Below are 20,469 nucleotides of genomic sequence, written 5' to 3'. Positions count from 1 at the left end.
ATGCCAGAAAAGGGAACTAGATCTCATTACAGATGGTTGTGAGCCAACATGTGGTTGTTGGGAATTGAACTCAGGACTTCTGGAAGAGAAGCCAGTGCTCTTAACTGCTAAGCAATCTCTCCAGCTTGGTAAATTGTCTTTCAAAGGTCTCTCTTGGCGTCAGTATGAGGTAAAGGTAGTCAGTTCCCAGTTTTGATGGTTGTCCTCTCTGCTAGCTGATAAGAAAATTATTTCTGCCCTGATAAACTGTGTTCAGAGCAGAAACACTGAATGTCCAAGACAATCTTCTCTTGTCTCAGCTCCTTACAACTGTGTTGGGTCAAAAGGAAAAAAAGATCTGTGATGATGAGATTTGGTGCACTCAGGGGGGCAGGGGAGTATGTTAAGTTTTTTTGTTTGCTTGTTTACTCTTTTTTTTCTGTTTTTTTTTTTGTTTTGTTTTGTTTTGTTTTTTAATTCTTTTGAGATGTTGTGGTATGATTCCAGAGTGCTGTGTATGCTAGGCAGGCATTCTACCTTTGTGATTACCCCAGCCCTAGAGCTTTTTCTTTTCTTTCTTTTCTTTTCTTTTTCTTTTTTTGGTGTTTTTGAGACAGGGTTTCTCTGTGGCTTTGGAGGCTGTCCTAGAACTAGCTCTTGTAGTCCAGGCTGGTCTTGAACTCAGAAAGATCCCCCTGCCTCTGTCTCCCAAGTGCTGGGACTAATGGCATGCACCACCACCCAGCTGAGCTTTTTTTCTTGATTAGGAACAGGGGCCAGGTTGGAGTTGAGAATGACATTAGTAATAACTACATTGATACAATGAATAACAATACTGTACATCAGTTGGGCACTATCAGGCTCAGCTTGTTGAGGCTAGAAAATGATAAATTAAAATTGGAGCTGCAATGTATCAGTCAGATAATAGGTAGTTATAATCCTTCATGGTCAACAATGCCCAGAATGAATGTGGAACTCTGAGCCCAATTCTTAGTCCCAGAGTTTAGAGACACATTAACTAACAAAATGTGTCCAGCTGGGGGAGTGCAGATGAGCTGCATCTCATGCTCATGATGCAAGAGAACAGTTGACAGGTTTTCAGAGACGACATTTATGCAGAGATGCAATAGCGGATGGGGGAAATATGAGCTTCAATGAAGTCAATACTGACCTCCATAAAGACAACTGTCAGATTGTGCTTCTCCATCCCTCCCTCTTTCTTAGTCTCTCTTTGACACATCATGCTTGCTTCATTGATCCATTTGTTTGTTTGTTTGTGTTTGGTTTTTTACTTTTTTTAGAGACAATCTAGCATAGCCCAGCCTCAAGCTCACTTTGTGGCTGAAGATGCCTATGAACTCCTGACCCACCTGCCTCCACTTCCCAAGGATCACAGGAGTGTGCCACCACATCCAGCACATTCATATCCTTTGCACGAGTACAGAAAATGGTAACATTAAATTAGTAGTGCAAGATACTTCTCTGTGCCAGTATTGAGGAAGGGATGAGAACTGGGCAGGAACAGGCATGCTTAGTCACTGGCTGGGAGCAGGGACATCTCTGTACAGCTACTATGATGAGTTCCAAAAACCTAGTGGCTGGAGGCTGTGAGTTAGCCTACTCTGAGCAGGTGTTCTTCTAAAAGGGGCCCTGGAAGGTGCATGGCAATGGCTGCCCCATACTACTTCAGGCCCACACCTACAGGGACCCACCTTCCTGTCCTTCAGTGAACTCTCTAAGGTTCTCTAGGACTTCATTTTCTGCCCATACTGTACATTTTTTACTATGAGGATTCATCATAATTCACAATTTGAGAGGCTCCTTTTGGGATATGTTGATAGACCACACATTAATTCAGCCATCATTTTCCTGAGCCTGGCCTTCTGCAGTGATCTCCTAAACCTTACACCATCATATATCTAGTTTTGCCATCTGCCTCCAATTCATTCTCCAGTCCTGGATGGGCACAAACAAAACCATGCTATAACTATGTTGAAACCCATTAATAATTCCCTTTTGTTCTCAGAATACCCAAATTATTTTTCATGACTCACATTTTCCATTTTTACTCTATTTTCTTTACTTCTGATCTTCTCATCTTGACCTTCTAAGTTCTTGGATTATGAGCCTGAGTCATCTCATTTCCTGCAGTGTGGAAGACTGACCCCAGGGCTTTGTGGTAGGCAAGCATTTTTACCAGTTTCACTACGTTCCCTATCTTTGCACTTTCATGAACCTGCTACTTACTGCTTAGCGTCCTTGCCTCATCCACACCTCAAACAGAACAACTTAGGGATCTTTGGCTGTGGTCTTTCCATTAGTTTTCCAATACTATAACAAAACACCTGAGCCAGGATAACTGTACAAAGGAAATAGATTTATTTAGTTCAGCACTGGTGCTGGTGAGGGCCACATGGCAGATATCGAGAACATGCGTAGGAAGAAGTAATAACAGTTCAAATTAGGAAGCCAGATAATAAAACATATGTGTCTTGAAAGCAAAACAAGGGGCTATCATGAGGGGGAGAAAGGGAGACCAGCAGGAATAGGCAGGTAGGAAGGGGAGGGGACCGAGGGAGAAGGATCACCACCAACAAAGTGTGCATGAAACACCATAATGAAAGCTATTACTTTATATGCTAACTCAAAACAATGTGAAAGAAAGGAAGAAAAATGCATTTTTGCCAAGGTGGTGTTACCTGCCTGTATTCTCAACTTCCAGGAAGCAGAAACAGGGGTATCCAGAATTTGAACAATCCTGGCTTTCACAATGAGTCCTTGTCATCTTCAAACAGATAAGAGAAAACATCCTGTAAGATATTGCTTACAATAAGCTGCCTACCAAATACACCAGCTATAATAATAATAATAAAAAAAAGAATTAAAGTGTGACTGTCTCCGGGCCTGGAGAGATGGCTCAGAGGTTAAGAGCACCAGCTGCTCTTCCAGAGGTCCTGAGTTCAATTCCCAGAAGCCACGTGATGGCTCACAACCATCTGTAATAAGATCTGGTGTCCTCTTCTGGCCTGAAGGGATACATGCAGGCAGAACATTGATACGTAATAAATAAATGCTTAAGCAGAAAGTGTAACTGTCTCCTCTGGGAGCCATTCTCAATTTTCCTAACATTGTGACCCTTTAATACAGTTCCTCATGTTGTGGTGACCCCAACCATACAATTATTTTTATTGCTACTCCATAACTGTAATTTTGCTACTGTCAAGAATTATAAATATATGATATGCAGGATTTCTGATAGGGACATCTGTGAAAGGGCTATTCAAATCCCAAGGGATCACAACCCACAGATTATAACCACTGAATTTTAAAAAGTCCCCAAACAAAAGTAGGAAGACAAAGAGAAGAGGCTTCCAATGAGCACCCAAGGAACTTATTTGAGGCCCCAGCTGTTATACTGAGAGTCTGTCACTATTTACATCACTTTCCTGGGGGAACACATCTCTAGCACAAGGCTCTTTGGGGGAACAAACCACACCCAAACCATAGCACGCCAGTGGATCATTATCTGCATGTGGCTAATTTTCTGTCTTTTAAGTACCTGCTTAGATGTCCCTCCTTTTGAAGACTTCTGTAACTTGCAAAGACCAGATTCAGTGCTCTCTTATGTGACCCCAGGAACCATGTGATAAAGGACAGGTAAAAATCTTGGGTGTAACACAAATAATAAAAACCCAGAGTCAGATATTGAGGTTCAAGCTTCAAGCTGAAGATAAGAGAAGCAAAGCAGCAGTCACTAGCTCTTACCTTTACCTCAAGCTGAAAGGTCTGTTTTGTCTCAATGAATCCTCAGAGACAGTGTTGTCTCCAAGATTACTCAGAGGCAAAAAGCTCTGAATTCCTGTCTCCCCCTCCTCCTTATATTCCTTTCTCTGCCCAGCTGTATCCTCCTGTCTCCACTTTCCTAGTGCTGGGATTAAAGGCATGTCATCCCAAGTGCTAGGATCAAAGGTGTGAGCTCTGTTACTCTTCACTCTTGGGTACATCAGGGTGGCCTTGAACCCAGAGAAATCCATCTGCCTGTCTCCTGAGTCCTGGGACTAAAGTGTATGCCACTATTGCCTAGCTTCTATAGCTAACTAGTGTGGCTGGCTTTGCCTTCTGACACTTCAGGCAATCTTTAGTAAATTATAAATAACATATCACATCCACACTGCACCCTCTGTCCTAAGGCGGGCGCCCGAGCCTCAGGTGAGTCTGGGCACTGCTCTGCTCCCCAACCTCCCGAATCAACCCCTGCTCACGTCTGCCTGAGCCCACTCAGGCAAGGGTGGACCTGCCCAGACTGGGAAGGCCCCCCCTGAGTCTGGACACAGCCCACCCTTGTCCACCCACTGTTCTCTGCAATCCAGATGCCACCAGAAGCTGAGCTCTTCGCCTGCCACCGGAGAGAGGGAGAGACCCCATCTGCACTCACTGGAAGAAGGGATGGGAAGAAGACAGAGTAAGAAAACACTCAACAACAGAAAAACCAATATGACACCACCAGAATCTAGGAACTTCACACCACCAAGATCTGAAAAGCCCAACACAGAGGATGAAGAAGAGATGGACCTCAAAAATTATCTTAGGAAGATGATAGAGACCTTTAAAGAGGAAACAAGAAAATCCCTTGAAGAAATAGAAGAAAAAACAAGCAAAACACTACATGAAATGGAGGAAAAGACAAACCAAAAAATTCAAGAAGTAAGCAAATCTCTTAAAGAATCTAACAATCGAAACAGTTCAAGGCATGAAAGCTGAAATAGACACAATAAAGAAAACACAGAATGAGGGGATGCTGGAAATAGAAAGGCTGGATAAACGATCAGGAACTAAAGATGTGAGTATAACCAATAGAATTCAAGAGATGGAAGAGAGAATCTCAGTTGTTGAAGACTCGCTAGAGGATATACAGTCATCGACCAAAGAAAATCTCAAGTCTAACAAATCCCTAACACAAAATATTCAGGAAATATGGGACACCGTGAAAAGGCCAAACCTAAGAATAATAGGTATAGAAGAAGGTGAAGAACTACAGCTCAAGGTACAGAAAACATATTCAACAAAATCATAGAAGAAAACTTCCCCAACCTACAGAAGGATATACCTATGAAAGTACAAGAAGCTTATAGAACACCAAACAGACTGGATCACAAAAAGAAGTCCCCTTGACACATAATAATCAAAACACCAAACCTACAGAATAAAGAGAAAATATTAAGAGCAGCAAAGAAAAAGGCCAAGTAACATATAAAGGCAGACCAAGCAGAATCACACCCAACTTCTCAATGGAAACTTTGAAAGCCAGAAGGTCCTGGATAGATATCCTACAAACACTAAGGGAGCATGGATGCCAACCCAGACTACTGTACCCAGCAAAACTTTCAATCACTATAGATGGAGAAAACAAGATATACCATGACAAAACCAGACTTAAACAATATATATTCAAAAATCCAGCAATACAGAAAGTTCTGGAAGGAAAACTCCAACCCAAGGAAGATAACTACACTCACAAAAATATAGGCAATAGATAATCCAATTTTACCAAACATGAAAAGAAATAGGAGGGCAAAATACACACACAATGACACCACCAACAATAAATCCAAAACAAACAAGAACCAATAATCAATGGATATTAATATCCCTCAATGTCAATGGTCTTAACCTGCCCATAAAAAGATACAGGCTAACAGAATTGATAAGAAGACAGAATCAATCCTTCTGCTGTATATAAGAAACACACCTCAACTTCAAAGACAGGAGTTACCTCAGAGTAAAGGGTTGGGAAAAGATTTTCCAATCAAATGGGCCCAAGAAACAAGCTGGTGTAGCAACACTAATAGCATTTATTTATTTATTTATTTATTTATTTATTTATTTATTTATTTATTATTATTTTTGGTTTTCTGAGACAGGGTTTCTCTCTGGCTTTGGAGGCTGTCCTGGAACTAACTCTTGTAGACCAGGCTGGTCTCGAACTCACAGAGATCCACCTGCCTTTGCCTCCCAAGTGCTGGGATTAAAGGCATGCTCCACCACCACCAGGCCACAATCCTAATATCTAACAAATTAGACTTCAAACTAAAATCAATCAAAAGAGATGAAGAAGGGTATTTCATAATCATCACAGGAAGTGATGTCCATCAAGATGAAGTCTCAATCCTGAAAATCTATGCCTCAAATACAAAGGCACCCACATTTGTAAAAGAAACTTTACTAAAGCTCAAACCACACATAAAACCACACACACTAATAGTAGGAGACTTCAACACCTCGCTTTCACCACTAGACAGGACCACCAGACAGAAACTTAACAAAGAAACAAAGAATCTAACAGAAGTTATGACCCAACTGCGTTTAACAGATATCTATAGAACATTCTATCCAAACACAAAAGAATATATCTTCTTCTCAGTGCCACATGGCACCTTCTCTAAAATTGACCACATAATTGGCATCAAAGAAAACCTCCACAGATACAAAAGAATTGAAATAACCCCCTGTATCTTATCAGATCACCATGTTTTAAAGCTAGAATTCAACAGCAATACAAATTGAAGAAAACCTACAAACTCGTGGAAATTGAATAACACCCAATTGCACAATTCCTGGGTTGAGGAAGAAGTAAGAAAAGAAATTAAAGATTTCCTAGAATTTAATGAGAATGTAGACACAACATACCTAAATTTATGGGACACCCTGAAAGCAGTACTAAGAGGAAAGTTCATAGCACTAAGAGCAATAAGACAGGAACAGGAGATCAAAGGGATACAAATTGGAAAGGAAGAAGTCAAACTTTCACAATCTGCAGATGATAGGATAGTCTACATAAGTGACCCAAAAAACTCTACCAGGGAATTCCTACAGCTGATAAACACCTTCAGCAAAGTAGCAGGACACAAAATTACTTAAAAAAAATCAGTAGCCCTAGTATATACAGATGATAAAGCCAATGAGAAAGAAAACAGAGAAACATCACCCTTCACAATATCCACAAGCAACATAAAATATCTTAGGGTAACACTAACCAAAAAAGTGAAAGAACTGTACTGTAAGAACTTTGAGTCTTTAGAGAAAGAAATGAAAGAAGATACCAGAAAATGGAAAGATCTCCCATGCTCTTGGATAGGTAGAATCAACATAGTAAAAATGGCAATCTAGCCAAAAGTAATCTACAGATTCAACGCAATCCCCATCAAAATCCCAACACAGTTTTTCACAGACCTTGAAAGAACAATACTCAACTTCATATGGAAAAACAAAAAACTTAGGATAGCCAAAACAACTCTGTACAATAAAGGATCTTCTGGAGGCATCACCATCCCGGACTTCAAGCTCTATTATAGAGCCATAGTTCTGAAAACAGCTTCGTATTGGCACAAAAATAGACAGATAGACCAATGGAATCTAATTGAAAACTCTGACATTAACTCACACACCTATGAACACCTTATTTTTGACCAAGATGCTAAATCTATACAATGGAAGAAAGATAGCATCTTCAACAAATGTTGCTGGCACAACTGGATTCGGACATGCAGAAGATTGCAGATAGATCCATATCTGTCACCATGCACAAAACTTAAGTGCAAATGGATCAAAGATCTCAACATAAATCCAGCCACACTGAATCTTCTAGAAGAGAAAGTGGGAGATACCCTTGAACAAATTGGCACAGGAGACTGCTTCCTGAACATTACACCAGTAGCACAGACATTGAGATCTGCAATTAATAAATGGGACCTCCTGAAACTGAGAAGCTTCTGTAAGGCAAAGGACACAGTCAGTAAGACAAAACGACAGCCCACAGAATAGGAAAAGATCTTCACTGAACCCACATCTGACACAGGGCTGATTACCAAAATATACAATGAACTCAAGAAGCTAGCCACTAAAACATCAAACAATGAAATTAAAATGTTGGGTGCAAAAATCAAAAATACCAATGACACTTTATGTTGGAGAGGATGCAGAGAAAGAGGAACACTCCTCCACTCCTGGTGGGAGTGCCAACTTGTACAGCCACTGTGGAAATCAGTATGGCAACTCCTCAAGAAAATGGGAATGAGTCTACCACAAGATCCAGCAATTCCATTTCTAGGCATATACCCAAAAGAAGCACATTTATATAACAAGGACATATGTTCAACCATGTTCATAGCAGCATTATTTGTAATAGCCAGAAACTGGAAGCAGCCTAGATGCCCCTCAACCGAAGAATGGATAGAGAAATTGTGGTACATTTACACAATGGAGTACTACTCAGCAGAAAAAAACAATGGAATCTTGAAATTTGCAGGAAAATGGATGGAACTCGAAGAAACCATTCTGAGCGAGGTAACCCAATCACAAAAAGACAAACATGATATGTACTCACTCATATGTGGACCTGCTTTATGATACACAGTAGTGACCATGCTTTATCAGAGCTGTTTTTAATGATGTTGCTCAGAATGGTTTCCTCCCAGATGATGACTGAGAAACTAATTTAAAAAAAAAATAGTGCCAAGTACCACAAGAGTAACAGAACTGTGCTGTCTTCTGGGATTTTGTTTTTTACTTTTTTTTGTTTTTGTTGTTTGTTTGTTTGTTTGTTTTTGTTTTTTTTAAATGGAGTGTGCTGGATGTCTCTACAATTTTGTTCAAAGGACTACAGAACCTGGAAAAGCTGTTGCTGCTACTGATGCATAACATATTGCCATTATTGCTCTTTTTATATAAATATAAATGTATACATATATATATATATAAGCAAAAAATTACACAAATAGAATTTTTGGTATTTTTTAAATAGCATCCCCATCTGATTATCAACGGGTTTTCCATTAATGAATCTTGGCATGTTCTATTCAGTTTCTGTTGCATATATGTGAAATAAACCCTGTTGAATGGGAAAAAAAGTGAAAGTAGGTACCAAGGGACATAAAAAAGACACAAAAAATGAAAAAACCTCAGCAATAATAGCAGTTAGAAACAAACCCACATATTACTAGAGATTTAAGAATCAGGTGCTAGATATTAAATTATTTTTTTCTGATAATGGATGATAATAGATGATATTTGTTCTGATAATGGATGATAATAGATGATATTTGCTTGTGTACATCTGGGCAACATTAAATGAACTCAGTGGATTTGTATATAAAAAAAATGTGGGGTGCAGAACTAAATAGAGAATTCTCAACAGAGGAATCCGAAATGGCTGAAAGACAGTTAAGAAAGTGCTCAAAATCCTTGGCCATCAGAGAAATGCAACTCAAAACAACTCTGAGATACCACCTCACACCTGTCAGAATGGCTAAAATCAAAAACACTAATGACAATCTATGCTGGAGAGGATGTGGATAAAAGGAGCACTCCTCCATTGCTGGTGGGAGTGCAAACTTGTAAGACCACTTTGGAAATCAGTATGGCGGTTGCTCAGAAAAAATGGGAATCAATCTACCTCAAGATCCAGCAATTCCTCTCTTGGGCATATATCCAAATAATGCACGTTCATACAACAAGGACATATGTTCAACCATGTTCATAGCAGCATTGTTTGTAATAGCCAGAACCTGGAACCTAGATGCCCCTCAACTGAAGAATGGATAGAGAAAATGTGGTACATTTATACAATGGAGTATTACTCAGCAGAAAAAAGCAATGGAATCTTGAAATTCGCAGGCAAATGGATGCAACTAGAAGAAACCATCCTGAGTGAGGTAACCCAGTCACAAAAAGACAAACATGGTATGTACTCACTCATATATGAATTTTAGACATAGAGCAAAGGTTTACCAGCCTACAAACCTCTTCACCAAAGAAACTAGGATACATGAGGGACTCTAAGGGAAAAATGCATGGTCCCCAGGAATGGGAAGGGGCAGGAACTCCTGAGCTAATTGGGAGCACGAGGGTAGGGGAGAGGGAGCTGCCAGAATGAGAGGAGGAGATGAGAGGAGAGGAGGAAATAGAGGAGTAGGAATATTGAGTTGGGGGAAGAATAGAGGAGAGCAGGATGAAAGATGTCATATTAGAGGGAGCCATTATAGGTCCCAGGAGAGATCTGGCACTAGAGAGATTTCCAGAGTCCTACAAGTACGACACAAACTGACAATCTAGACAATGGTGGAGAGGATAACCTAAATGCCCTTCCCCATAATGAGAATGATGACTACTTTTTATGCCATCCTAGAGCCCTCATCTAGTGGCTGATGGAAGCTGAGGCAGACACCCACAGATATACATTGAACTGGACTCTGGAACTTTGCTAAGAGGGAGGAATGGAGATCAAAGGGGTCGGTACCTGGCTGGTGAAACCCAAAGAAACAGCTGGCCTGTACAAGGGGGAGCACATGGACCCCAGACTGCTGTCTGGGAGGCCAGCACAGGACTGATCCAGACCCCTGAATATGGATGTCAATTAGGAGTCCTCTGCATTCTAGGGGCCTCTGGTAGTGGATTAGCATTTTTCCCTGGTATAAGAAGGGACTTTGAGAGCCCATCCTACGTGAAGGGATGCACTCTGGCCCTGGACACTTGGGGGAGGGCCTAGGCCCGGTACAGGATGATGTGGTGGACTTTGGGGAGCTCTTGTCGAGTGTCCTTTGCCTGGGGAGTGGAGGATGGATGGGGTGGGGGGTGGGTCAGGGAGGGGAGGGAGAGGGAGAAGGGATTGACATGTGAAACAAGCTTGTTCCTAATTTGAACTAATACAAAAATTACAAAAAAAAAATAACATCACCACAATTGGGTATAATTTTACAGGGAGCACAGAAACATTAACCTGGGTGGTAAATATTGGAAATATAATAAGGGACAATATCTTACATATCAGATATTTTCTCAGGGAACATACGATAGGAGACAGAGAACTCTGTTAAGTGGTTTGGTGTGGGTGATAATTCTCCCAAGAGAAACAAGAGATAAGTATTCTCCATGCAGATTCATGCACACCCCAGTCAAACTCTGGGCGTTTGGAAATAGGTTTGTGTGTGATGTCGATATGCCTGCAAGCAGTACTGACTGTGGGATGCAGAGATATTCAAATACATGGGGACCATCCCACGCAGGGAAACTGTTCCACCCCAAACGCTAACAAAACCTTCATTGAAGTCCACTGGGTTAGGAGATATGCAAATCTGAGAGCTGAATTGCTTAGAATAACACAGCAAAGTTTGAGAAACAATACCTGAAGACTCCTAGCTCCACCTACTCTCAGGCAGAGGTCTGCCTCAACTTGCAAATAAATGCTTTTAAATATTTTGTTTTGTTTTGAGCTAGGGTCTTACTTCCCAAGGTTGGCCCAAAACTGTTCAGCTCAAGTTGGCTTCAAACTTGTGGGTGATTTTTCTGCCTCAGCCTCCCTGAGTGTTGGGATTACAAGCATGAGCCACCATGCCCAGTCTAATCATTTTTCATGTTACGGACAGAACAGAGTGCTGCATGCATACTAAGCAACTGTCCTAACACTGAGGTACTACTTTCTAGTCCCCGTAAATAAATGCTAAGTACGATGTTTTCAGGAAAGAAAATTGTAAAATGTATTAGTTTGTAAACGAACTTTGTTATGCCCAAACAGAAATCTACTACCTCCTTCTGGCTCTGTTACCCTGCAAGTGTCTCACTGCAAGGTGAAAATGTGTTCACATTCCCTATTTAAGGTAGGGCCCATATCCTGGTTGGCACTTGGTAAGTTTCTAATATTCAACAAGTCTTTCTAAATGACTCCCATTTGCTCTGAGATCTTTTCTAGGTATCAGACCCATACATTTCTCACTCGCCATTTTCACTTGAGTACCTCCAACTCAACAGATATGGAACACAACTGTCCACTTTGATCTGGTACTGGAGCCCTCCCCCAAATAACACCAATTGTCCTTGTCACAGAAAGTGCCAATACCACACTTCCTCATTGCCCAAGCCAGGAGCTTGCAGGCTTTTTCTGTCCTCTCCCCCTCCCAAGCCTGGAATTCTAGCTTCCAATTCTCTCTCAAGTTCTTTGATGTCTCTGGCCTTAATTCAGGGCTCTGGTATTTGTTGTCATCATTTCCTAAATCACATCTCTAACACAATCCTCATTGCTGTCACACTTCACTATTTCATTTATTCATTCACTCGTTTGTTCACTTTTGAGACCCGTCTTGTTATCTAGCTCAGTCTTACAACACACTGGAGACCTTTCTGCTTCTGCTTCTGCTTCTGCTTCCTCAGTACTGGGATTATGGGCACCACACCCTGCTGATATATATATATATATATATATATATATATATATATATATATATTTGTGCATTATATATGTATATAATTTTGTAGGTCATTTTTAAAAAGTATTTTATGGAATAGAGAGATAAATAGTTCAACAATTGAGAGCACTGGCTGATCTTTCAAAGGACCCAAATTCTAGTACCCACATGTTGGCTCACAACCAACTATAACTCAAGTCCCAGGGGAATCTAACACCCTTTTCTGGCCTCCTTGGTGCACAGACATACATGCATGCAAAATCCACATAAAAATATTACGAAAAATACTTTATTAATTCTGAGAGTTTCATTCATGCAGAAATGTATGTTGGTTATATTTATTCTCCACTCATCTATGATCCTATGATCCACCCCCTCCCAATCCCAACTTCATGTCTTTTTTTTTTTTTCTCCTTAGTAACCCATCCAGTCCAATCTGTGTGGAGCCATCCACTGGAGCTTGTCCATCTACCATAGGTGTCCATACCCTTAAGGAAAACTGACATCTCCTCTCCCAGAAGCATCAAATATTAATAGCTCTTCAGATGGGGATAGGAACTTGTGAGTTATTCCTCCATCCCCACTTCATGATAACCAATCTTGATTTTTTTCTTTGCAGGTCCTGTACAGACAACCACAGATGCTATCATCAGCTCAGGGAAATAGTCATGTCTGGAAGACAGTGTTTTCCTCTAGTACTCCCCAACCTCTGGCTTTTATAAACTCCCCCCTCCCCACCTTTGGAGAAGTTTCTGAGCCTTGAGGAAAGGGATGTGTTAAATGCCACACTTGTGGTCAGGAGCACGCCATAGACATTCATTCTCTGCATTTTGGCCAGTTATGAATTTCCGTGTTAACCACAGTTCACCCCACAAAGAAACTTCCCTGATGAGTGTGAGAACTTTGCTAATCTATGAGACAAGAGACAGGGATTTAAGAGGGCAATTTGATTCTATTTCTATTTAGCAAAATAATAGTAGTAGCTTCACCCCTGGGGCCTATGAGCTTCCCAACTACTGATACTGGGACATATCTACAGTGCTAGGCATGCTTGTTACTGTGGAGCAGGCTTTCAAAACAATCAGAATACATTTGGTTTCCCCAATAACATTCATGTCACTATTGCACCCATGAGCTCATCCCGCCATGTCATTAGTTGCTATTCTAGCTTACAGAGTTCACAGATGGGTAACATTAGTGACTCTCCCTCCCTCCCTACTCGTCAGCAGCCCCACTCCATAGCACCTTCCAGTACTATGACAGCCAGCCAGCAGGGAGGACACCTTATGGTCAGCATCAACTTGATTTCTCTATATCCTGTGACTAAAGTGTATAGTGTCTTGAGCAACAGAGTCCTACCTTCTAGTTCTGGTGGGAAGACATTCTCACATAAGCCCAAAACAATGGTAATTAGTGCTTTGTGGGCTTTCTGATACTAGTTTTACATTTATTTTCTCTTTGATAACCCCCTAACATCTTTAGTAGGAAATAATTTCCTGAGCCAAGATTCAAAGGCAGGTATCCTGGCTCAAAGTAGAGCTAGGCTACACCTCCTGGACTTTGCTGCTACATAAGCCTGGAGAACTTAACATGTTACAATCCTTTTATTAATTGGTTCTTTTCTTAAAAACAAAAACCTTTCTAGCTGGTCTGTGATAATCATTTCAGTGTGTGTGTGTGTGTGTGTGTGTGTGTGTGTGTGTGTGTGTGTGTATTAGCATCATGCACTGTAAATGCATTATTTATTGCTAATTATACTTCACAAAGACTTAAAAAGATTTTTTTTTTTCAAAAAGTAAGCTGAGGAAGTTACTCAGTTGAGTGCTTGTCTAGCATGTCATCGCCCTGGCTTCATTCCCAAATACCACATGAAACTGGTTAACATGGTACAAACTTAAAATTCTAGCATTTTCGATGGAGGCAGGAGGACCAAAAGTTCAAGGTTATTCTCAGTCACAGAGTGAGTGTGAGGCTACACGAGACCCTATCTTAAAAAAAAAAAAAAAAAGTTCACAAAAGCAATCAGACTTCTTAGACTCATTGCTCCTTTCTCTTTTTATCCCCACCTCCTAAACATGCACAATTAGGCTGGAGAGATGGCTCCATGGTTAAGAGCAGGTACTGGTCTTTTAGAGGACCTAAGCTGGGTTCCTAGCATCCACATCATGTGGTTCACAACTGTGTGTTAACTACAGCTCCAGTGCAATCTAGCACCGTCTTCTGCACTCATGTGACACACACACACACACACACACAACTTGTGGTGTCATATTATTTCACATACACGTCTATGCTTAATTTTCCTCCCCAGTGTATGACTTGGTTGTAGTCTTTGAAAATAATTTAACTATGCATATCTGTGTATGGGTATGTTCACATGAATGCATCAGGTCCTCTGGAGCCAGAGGTGTCTGGGAGCCACCTATATGGGTGCTGGGAGCTGAACTAGAATCCTCTGGGAGGCAGAATGTACTCTTAATCTCTGAGACAGCTTTCCAGTCTCTTCAGTCTTTCTTTGATCTAAGCCTTGCTAGGTATTCAGAGTCACTAGTACATCAAAATGTGAATGTAGTTCCGTTAAATTGGGAGGGTTTGAAATCAGTAAGCCACACAAGTAGACCAGTGAAAATGGGAGCGAATGCAGTGATCAAGGAATTTCTAAGCAGGACCCCAGGAGGGAGTGGCTAACTGAAGGGTGGTTTGAATATACTGGCAATGAGGGTGACTGCCCAGCCCAGCCTTTTCATTTAGCTCTGCTGCGCAGTGCTTTAAGAGCCCCTGAGGTTGAAGGGCTCTCCAGGAGACTACCATCTTCTTTTCTTTGCCTGACTACCCCCAACACATTCTTCAAACATCAATTTAGCATCAGTCCCCAGTCTTCCAATGTGTACTAATGCTGTTATCCCGGGCTTCTATGCTTCTGTTTCTCTTTTCTTTAGCTATATACTGCATTTTGAACATATACTGCCTTATCATCTCCCACCTTCCCCTTTCTGGGCCCTCCCCTTCCTGATGATTCCCGTAGACAATTTCACTTCCACTTTAATATATACACACATGATTTTATGTGAGTATATACAATATAGGAACTACAAAGGAGAGAAAACATGAGATTGTCTGAGATTGGATTTGTGTCTCCAGTTGCATCCATTTTCCCACAAATGACATAATTTCAGTCTTCTTTATGGCTGAAAAAAATTCTATTATGTATATATACACCACATTTTTCTTATCCATTTCTCTCTTGATGAGCACCTAGGTTGGTTCCATAACTTAACTATTGTAAATTGTGCTGCAATAAACATTGATATGTAACCATTTCTGTGATAATGCCAATTTGGAGTCTTTGGATAAATACCCATGAGTGGATGGCTGGGACATATGGTAGATCTACTTCTACTTTCTTGAGAAACTTCCATACCAATTTTCATAGAGATTGGACTAGTTTATATTGCCACCAGCACATAAGGGCTCCCTTTTGTCCACATTCATGCAGCATTTGTTGTTTGTTTTCTTTCTGACTGACATTCTGACTCGGGTAAAATGGAATCTCCCAGTAGTTTGGACTTGTATTTCTCTGATGACTGGTGAGGATGGACATTTTTTCCATATGTTCATTAGCTATCTCTATTTCTTCTGCCTGCTCATTTCTTAAGCCCATTTATTGATTGGGTTGCTTGTAATGTTACAAACTACTGGATGGCAGCTGCTCTGTCCCTTCTTTTCTGTGTTCTCTTACCACCAGAATCTAGTATTCATTGCTTAAGTCCATTGGAGATCAATTTAAATTAAAGAAAAAAAAATTTACACAAATGATGTATGGCTCATTGTAAGAAAAAAAAGAATATGGTAGGATATGGTCTATAAATGGAACAAATTGTTGGCTAAGAATCTAGTCTTTACTAGTAAGCTGCCTTTGTTAAAAACTGAGGCTTCTGTGTGACCTTGAGTAGCTTAATTAGCCTGTGGTGCCATAAAAAAGGAGATAATATGACCTATGCTATCAGGTTGCTGTGTGAATTAAATAAGACAAGACATGGAAAGTTCTTGGCTCTTTGTAAGCACTACTATTTTCTCCATGTCCTTATGAACTTTCGCTGGTAGTATTTATCTAATGATAAGGTGCATGTCTTTCTTTGCACAGCAGTGAGTCTGCTTTCACAGGAAGTATTCAAGCAACAGTAAATCTAGAGTGAAACCCTGATGACTTCTAAGGATGTTTCTAATCATAGACAAGGGAAGCCCTTTCTCTTATTCAAAGCAACTGTGTGATCATTAGTGTTACTTCTAGTGAAGTAGAGGCTTGTTAGAAGGGGGAGGGCAAAGTATTTTTATTCCTTGTGAGCAGTTAATTACAAAAGACCTTTTTATTTATGGCCTAACCCATATGGCAAATCGAGCCCTTACATGCAAATCTGTTTCTCTGCAAAAATGGAGTCGTTAAGTCCTGCCAAAATGGAACAAGCACAACTTTAAAGCCTGCTCCAACACTGCTGAAATTTGTTTTCCCTTTGAAAGAGGTCTATTAGTGATGCAAACACTCGGTTATCTGCACAAATGATAATCCCAGCAAACAAAACAGTGAAACCTTTAGAACTTTCCCGTGCAAGCGATTCAGTTCTGGAAACTTGACTTTTAAAGCATGAAAAGGGCAGAGAAAGAGAGCAGAGCTGGTCCCGATTTGGGATACTTAAATTTGCTTATCTGAGTCCCTAGCCAGTTATCTGCATGGTTGGCCTAAAGGAGACAAACAGTTCTCCACCCACAGCACTCGCAGAAGGCAGGCCTGCTTCTCAGCCTTCAACAGTGTCAGAAAGAAGCTGGGAAGAAACACGCATGGTCGGGAGTGGCTCAAGATAGCATAGCTTTAAGGTTTATTCTGAATTTATCCTGTGATGTGCACCCGCAGAAATGTAAGCAACATTGTTACATTCTGATGCTTTAGGATAACTAAACATCAAACAACTGGAAGCCTGTTTATGTGGTAGAGCGGGGGCCATTTTCCAACATCTTTAAATCAATAGGCACTCAAATAAATAACCCATACACACACTCTGTAGTCAAGGCACTTTTGCAGCGATGCTCCTGCCTCAGCTTCCCAAGTGCTGGGATAGCAGGCATGTGCCACCATACCCGATTTGGAGTAAACAAATTGAAAATTTAGTAAATATGTAATTTTACTGTAAGCAACATAACTTTTTTTTTTTTTTTTAAATATGAAGCCGTTAACTGCCAACTAGACCGTTCATTTATTCCTTAACAAGTTTGAGGAGACCTAGTTTTTGAGAAGCCACTAGGCATTAGGGAACATTAATCCTTAGGAGGTGTGGTGCCTAAGGAGATTAGGAAAACCTTTTTGAAGAAAAAAAAAAAATACAACGTTGTAACGCCTGAGTGGCCGTCAGCGACTTGGTTACAACTTCTGGGAATGCGAAGTAGTTAGTTTATTGAGAACCCAACATGACCCTTCCAATGCCTGCGTCCTTTCTTAGATAACTTTTAGCAGTCAGAGAGGTTGGCTTCAATGTTTGGATGTAGTGCTGGCTTATCTGGATCTTAAACTGGGTGGAGCGCTGGGCAGGTAAGGTAGAAGCTAGGTAGCTTCAGGATGGTCACGTGTTTACATTTCAGGTGTGGGAATAGATCCGGTCCAGGCCCCACCCTCTGCAACCTCTCCCCCCTCCATCCCCCACCCCGGAGGGTAGCCAGACAGCTTGCACAGTCCCCGCCCCGGGCTTTGATAATCCAACCCTCTCCCAGGGCAGAGGTCAATCACGGTTTAGGTTCTGCATTGCTTCCCGCTTACGCCCCCCTTCCCCGGCTCTGGCTCTGTCCTGGTCCTCTCTGCACCCCTGTCAGCAGGTCAACCCCCCAAACCAAAGCGTCACTCCCCTCACCTTTCTGATGGGGACCTCCTCCCTCTAAACCTAGGAGAAAGGATCTGAGCTCTCGGTTGCAGCCCGCGAGTACCCGCTCCTAAAAAGTTAGGGATACCGTCTCGCACATTGCAACTACTACCGGCTCGGGGCGGGGGGCCACCGGGCAAGCAGTGCGTCCAACTTTGTTACAGCGAGTCTGGCGCGTCCTGAGCGTCCCGAGGGGCGCGCATGGCGGGAGCGCGCGGGGCCCGCCGGGAGCGCGCGGCCTCCGGGATGGCGGCTGCGCAGTGGCGCGCGGGCCGGGAACGGGAGGCAGGGCGGGCGGACGGAGCGGCGGGCGAAGCCATGTTGGAGCTGCACCCGGAGCGAGGGGCTGCGGGCGCGCTCCTCTCCTGGTGGGTGTGACCCGGCTCCGCGCGGCGGCGGGGGGCGGGGACGCCGGGCGGCTCGTCGTGGGTCGGCGGCCGCCGCGGCGTGCAGCCGGGCGATTGTGACCGGCGGCGGAGCCGGGCGGCCGCGGGCGCTCCCTCCGTGCGGCCCCCCTGAGCGCCCCCCCTCCCCGGGCCGGGAGGGAGGCGGGGGGCACCCGGGGCCCGCCATGAACCCCGGCTTCGACCTGTCCCGCCGGAACCCTCAGGAGGACTTCGAGCTGATCCAGCGCATCGGCAGCGGCACCTACGGCGACGTCTACAAGGTGAGGGCAGGGGCCGCCGAGCCCGGGCCTGCGCCGCCGGCACGGAACAAAGGGGCAGGCGTGGGACCGCAGCCCTCGGCGGGCTTCCTCACCGGAGCCCTGCCCGGGACGCGTTCTCTGACCCCGGCCTCCCCGGCGCGCAGTCCCAGGAAGGGACTGGAGCCGGGGCGCTCCCGGGAGTGCAGAGCCGGGCTGGGCGCTTGTTGCCTGGCCAGGGTCTGTGTGACGAACCAGGCTGCCTGGGGCTTGGCGTTTGTCAACCCTGCGTGTCGTGCCTCTCCTGGACCTGGGATCCTCGGCCGGTGGCTGGGAGCTGCTGCTCGCCCGGGCCTGCTGGTTCTCGTCTAACGCTACTACCCTGAGCAGCCTCCATCAACAGCCTTAGCCTTTAGCCTCTTAACATCTATCTGTGCCTTAGCCTTTAACCTCTTAACATCTGCCTGTCGGTTCCTTGTAATTTTCCAAGTAGTCACTTTGTTTTGTAGAAAGAGATCTGGTTTTGGAAGCAAGGAAGCAACTTTTTCTTTTTCCTCCCAAAAGAATTGGACAGCGGTGTTTGTTTTTGTCGGTGGCACGCAGGAATCAGATTTTCCTTTTTCTTTTTCGTGAATCAGGTCCGGAGGGTACTGGTTTGACAAGGTTAGAATTCAAAATCCATTAGCAGTACAGCGTTTCTGTTGCAAAGGGACCACTTCGAAATGTGGGAGGATAAATCACTCTTCCCAGGCCAGCTCAACTCCTGGCCTCTCGGAGTCTGCCAAGAAAGGAGGCGGATGGTGCCAAATGTGGCAGCAGTCTTGATTTAGTTGCGTATCTACTTACTGGTAGCTGAAGTTGGATTCTTGTTGTACGGAACACCTGAGGATGCAGAGAGAAACTTAGTTATTAAACTTAAGTTTATTTTGCTCATGCTAAAGCAATGGTTTTTTGTTCTTGCTTCAATGGAATGCATGAGGTAAGTTAGCCAATACAGTGCTGCGGGTCCTTTGTGAGTGATGTGCTTGTCTGCCTCACGTATCACAGCACTTTCCTCTATAGACAAAGGTGTATTGAAAATAACAAAGGTATACATCACTTATCAGGCATATGTTGGTGAACTTGGGTTGTGGCAACTAAAGATGGGAATGGACCCAGATTCATTTGGAGTCTAGTTTTTTTTTTTTTTTTTTGGACAAGAGCAACATTAAACTGCAATAGCAGTTTCAGTCATTTTATGACAGTTGTATTTTGTGCTTCAGAGAGGAAGGTGAGGGTTGCTAGCATGGAACAGGATGACATGATTTGTTGTGCTCCAGTCTCTCACCGAGATCTGGAAGATGACAAGACATTGCTCAGGGCAGTGGTAAGAGGGGAATGATACCACATAGAGGGAGCACCATTCAAAAGTCAGAGAAACCAGTATGAATCTGAGAAAACTGTAGCCTGAGCAGTCATGGAGAGGATGTTTATGGATATACTGGTTCCTATAGACCTTTTAGCTATTGGACTTATGGGAGTGAAATTAGATATGGGTTTTTCTTTCTTTCTTCCTCTCTTTATCTTGTTTTTTTTTTTTTTTTTTTTTGAGAGAGGTAGGGGTGTGTGTGTGTGTGTGTGTGTGTGTGTGAGTGTGAGTGTGAGTGAGTGAGTAAGTGAGTGAGTGATAGCTCTGGTTGTCCTGAAACTTGAGTTATAGACCAGG

The 20,469-nt window shown here is 42.8% G+C and overlaps 2 protein-coding genes across 5 annotated transcripts in view; one reads left to right on the top strand and one right to left on the bottom strand.

Moving 5' to 3' along the window:
• Positions 1-2,675: 2,675 nt before the first annotated feature.
• On the bottom strand, positions 2,676-18,712 carry LOC118238917 (basic proline-rich protein-like). Its single transcript, XM_035445722.1, has 2 exons — positions 18,113-18,712; positions 2,676-2,764 (listed from the first exon to the last, which is right to left on the bottom strand). Exon 1 carries the CDS (start codon positions 18,692-18,694, stop codon positions 18,230-18,232), a length of 465 nt encoding a protein of 154 aa, XP_035301613.1. The 5' UTR covers positions 18,695-18,712; the 3' UTR covers positions 2,676-2,764; positions 18,113-18,229.
• Positions 18,661-20,469, top strand: part of Map4k3 (mitogen-activated protein kinase kinase kinase kinase 3) — a 141,008-nt gene continuing 139,199 nt past the window's right edge. For all 4 annotated transcript variants that reach the window (XM_027417889.2, XM_027417890.2, XM_027417888.2 and 1 more), the window contains exon 1: positions 18,661-18,788. In XM_027417889.2, coding sequence (XP_027273690.1) covers positions 18,693-18,788 — 96 coding nt within the window. In that variant the 5' untranslated portion in view covers positions 18,661-18,692. The remainder of the gene's footprint in view (positions 18,789-20,469) is intronic.

Source organism: Cricetulus griseus, chromosome 5 (assembly GCF_003668045.3).
Source record: "Cricetulus griseus strain 17A/GY chromosome 5, alternate assembly CriGri-PICRH-1.0, whole genome shotgun sequence".
NCBI lineage: Eukaryota > Metazoa > Chordata > Mammalia > Rodentia > Cricetidae > Cricetulus > Cricetulus griseus.
The sequence above is the reverse complement of the archived record's forward strand: the minus strand, read 5'-3'. Positions and strand labels throughout refer to the sequence as shown.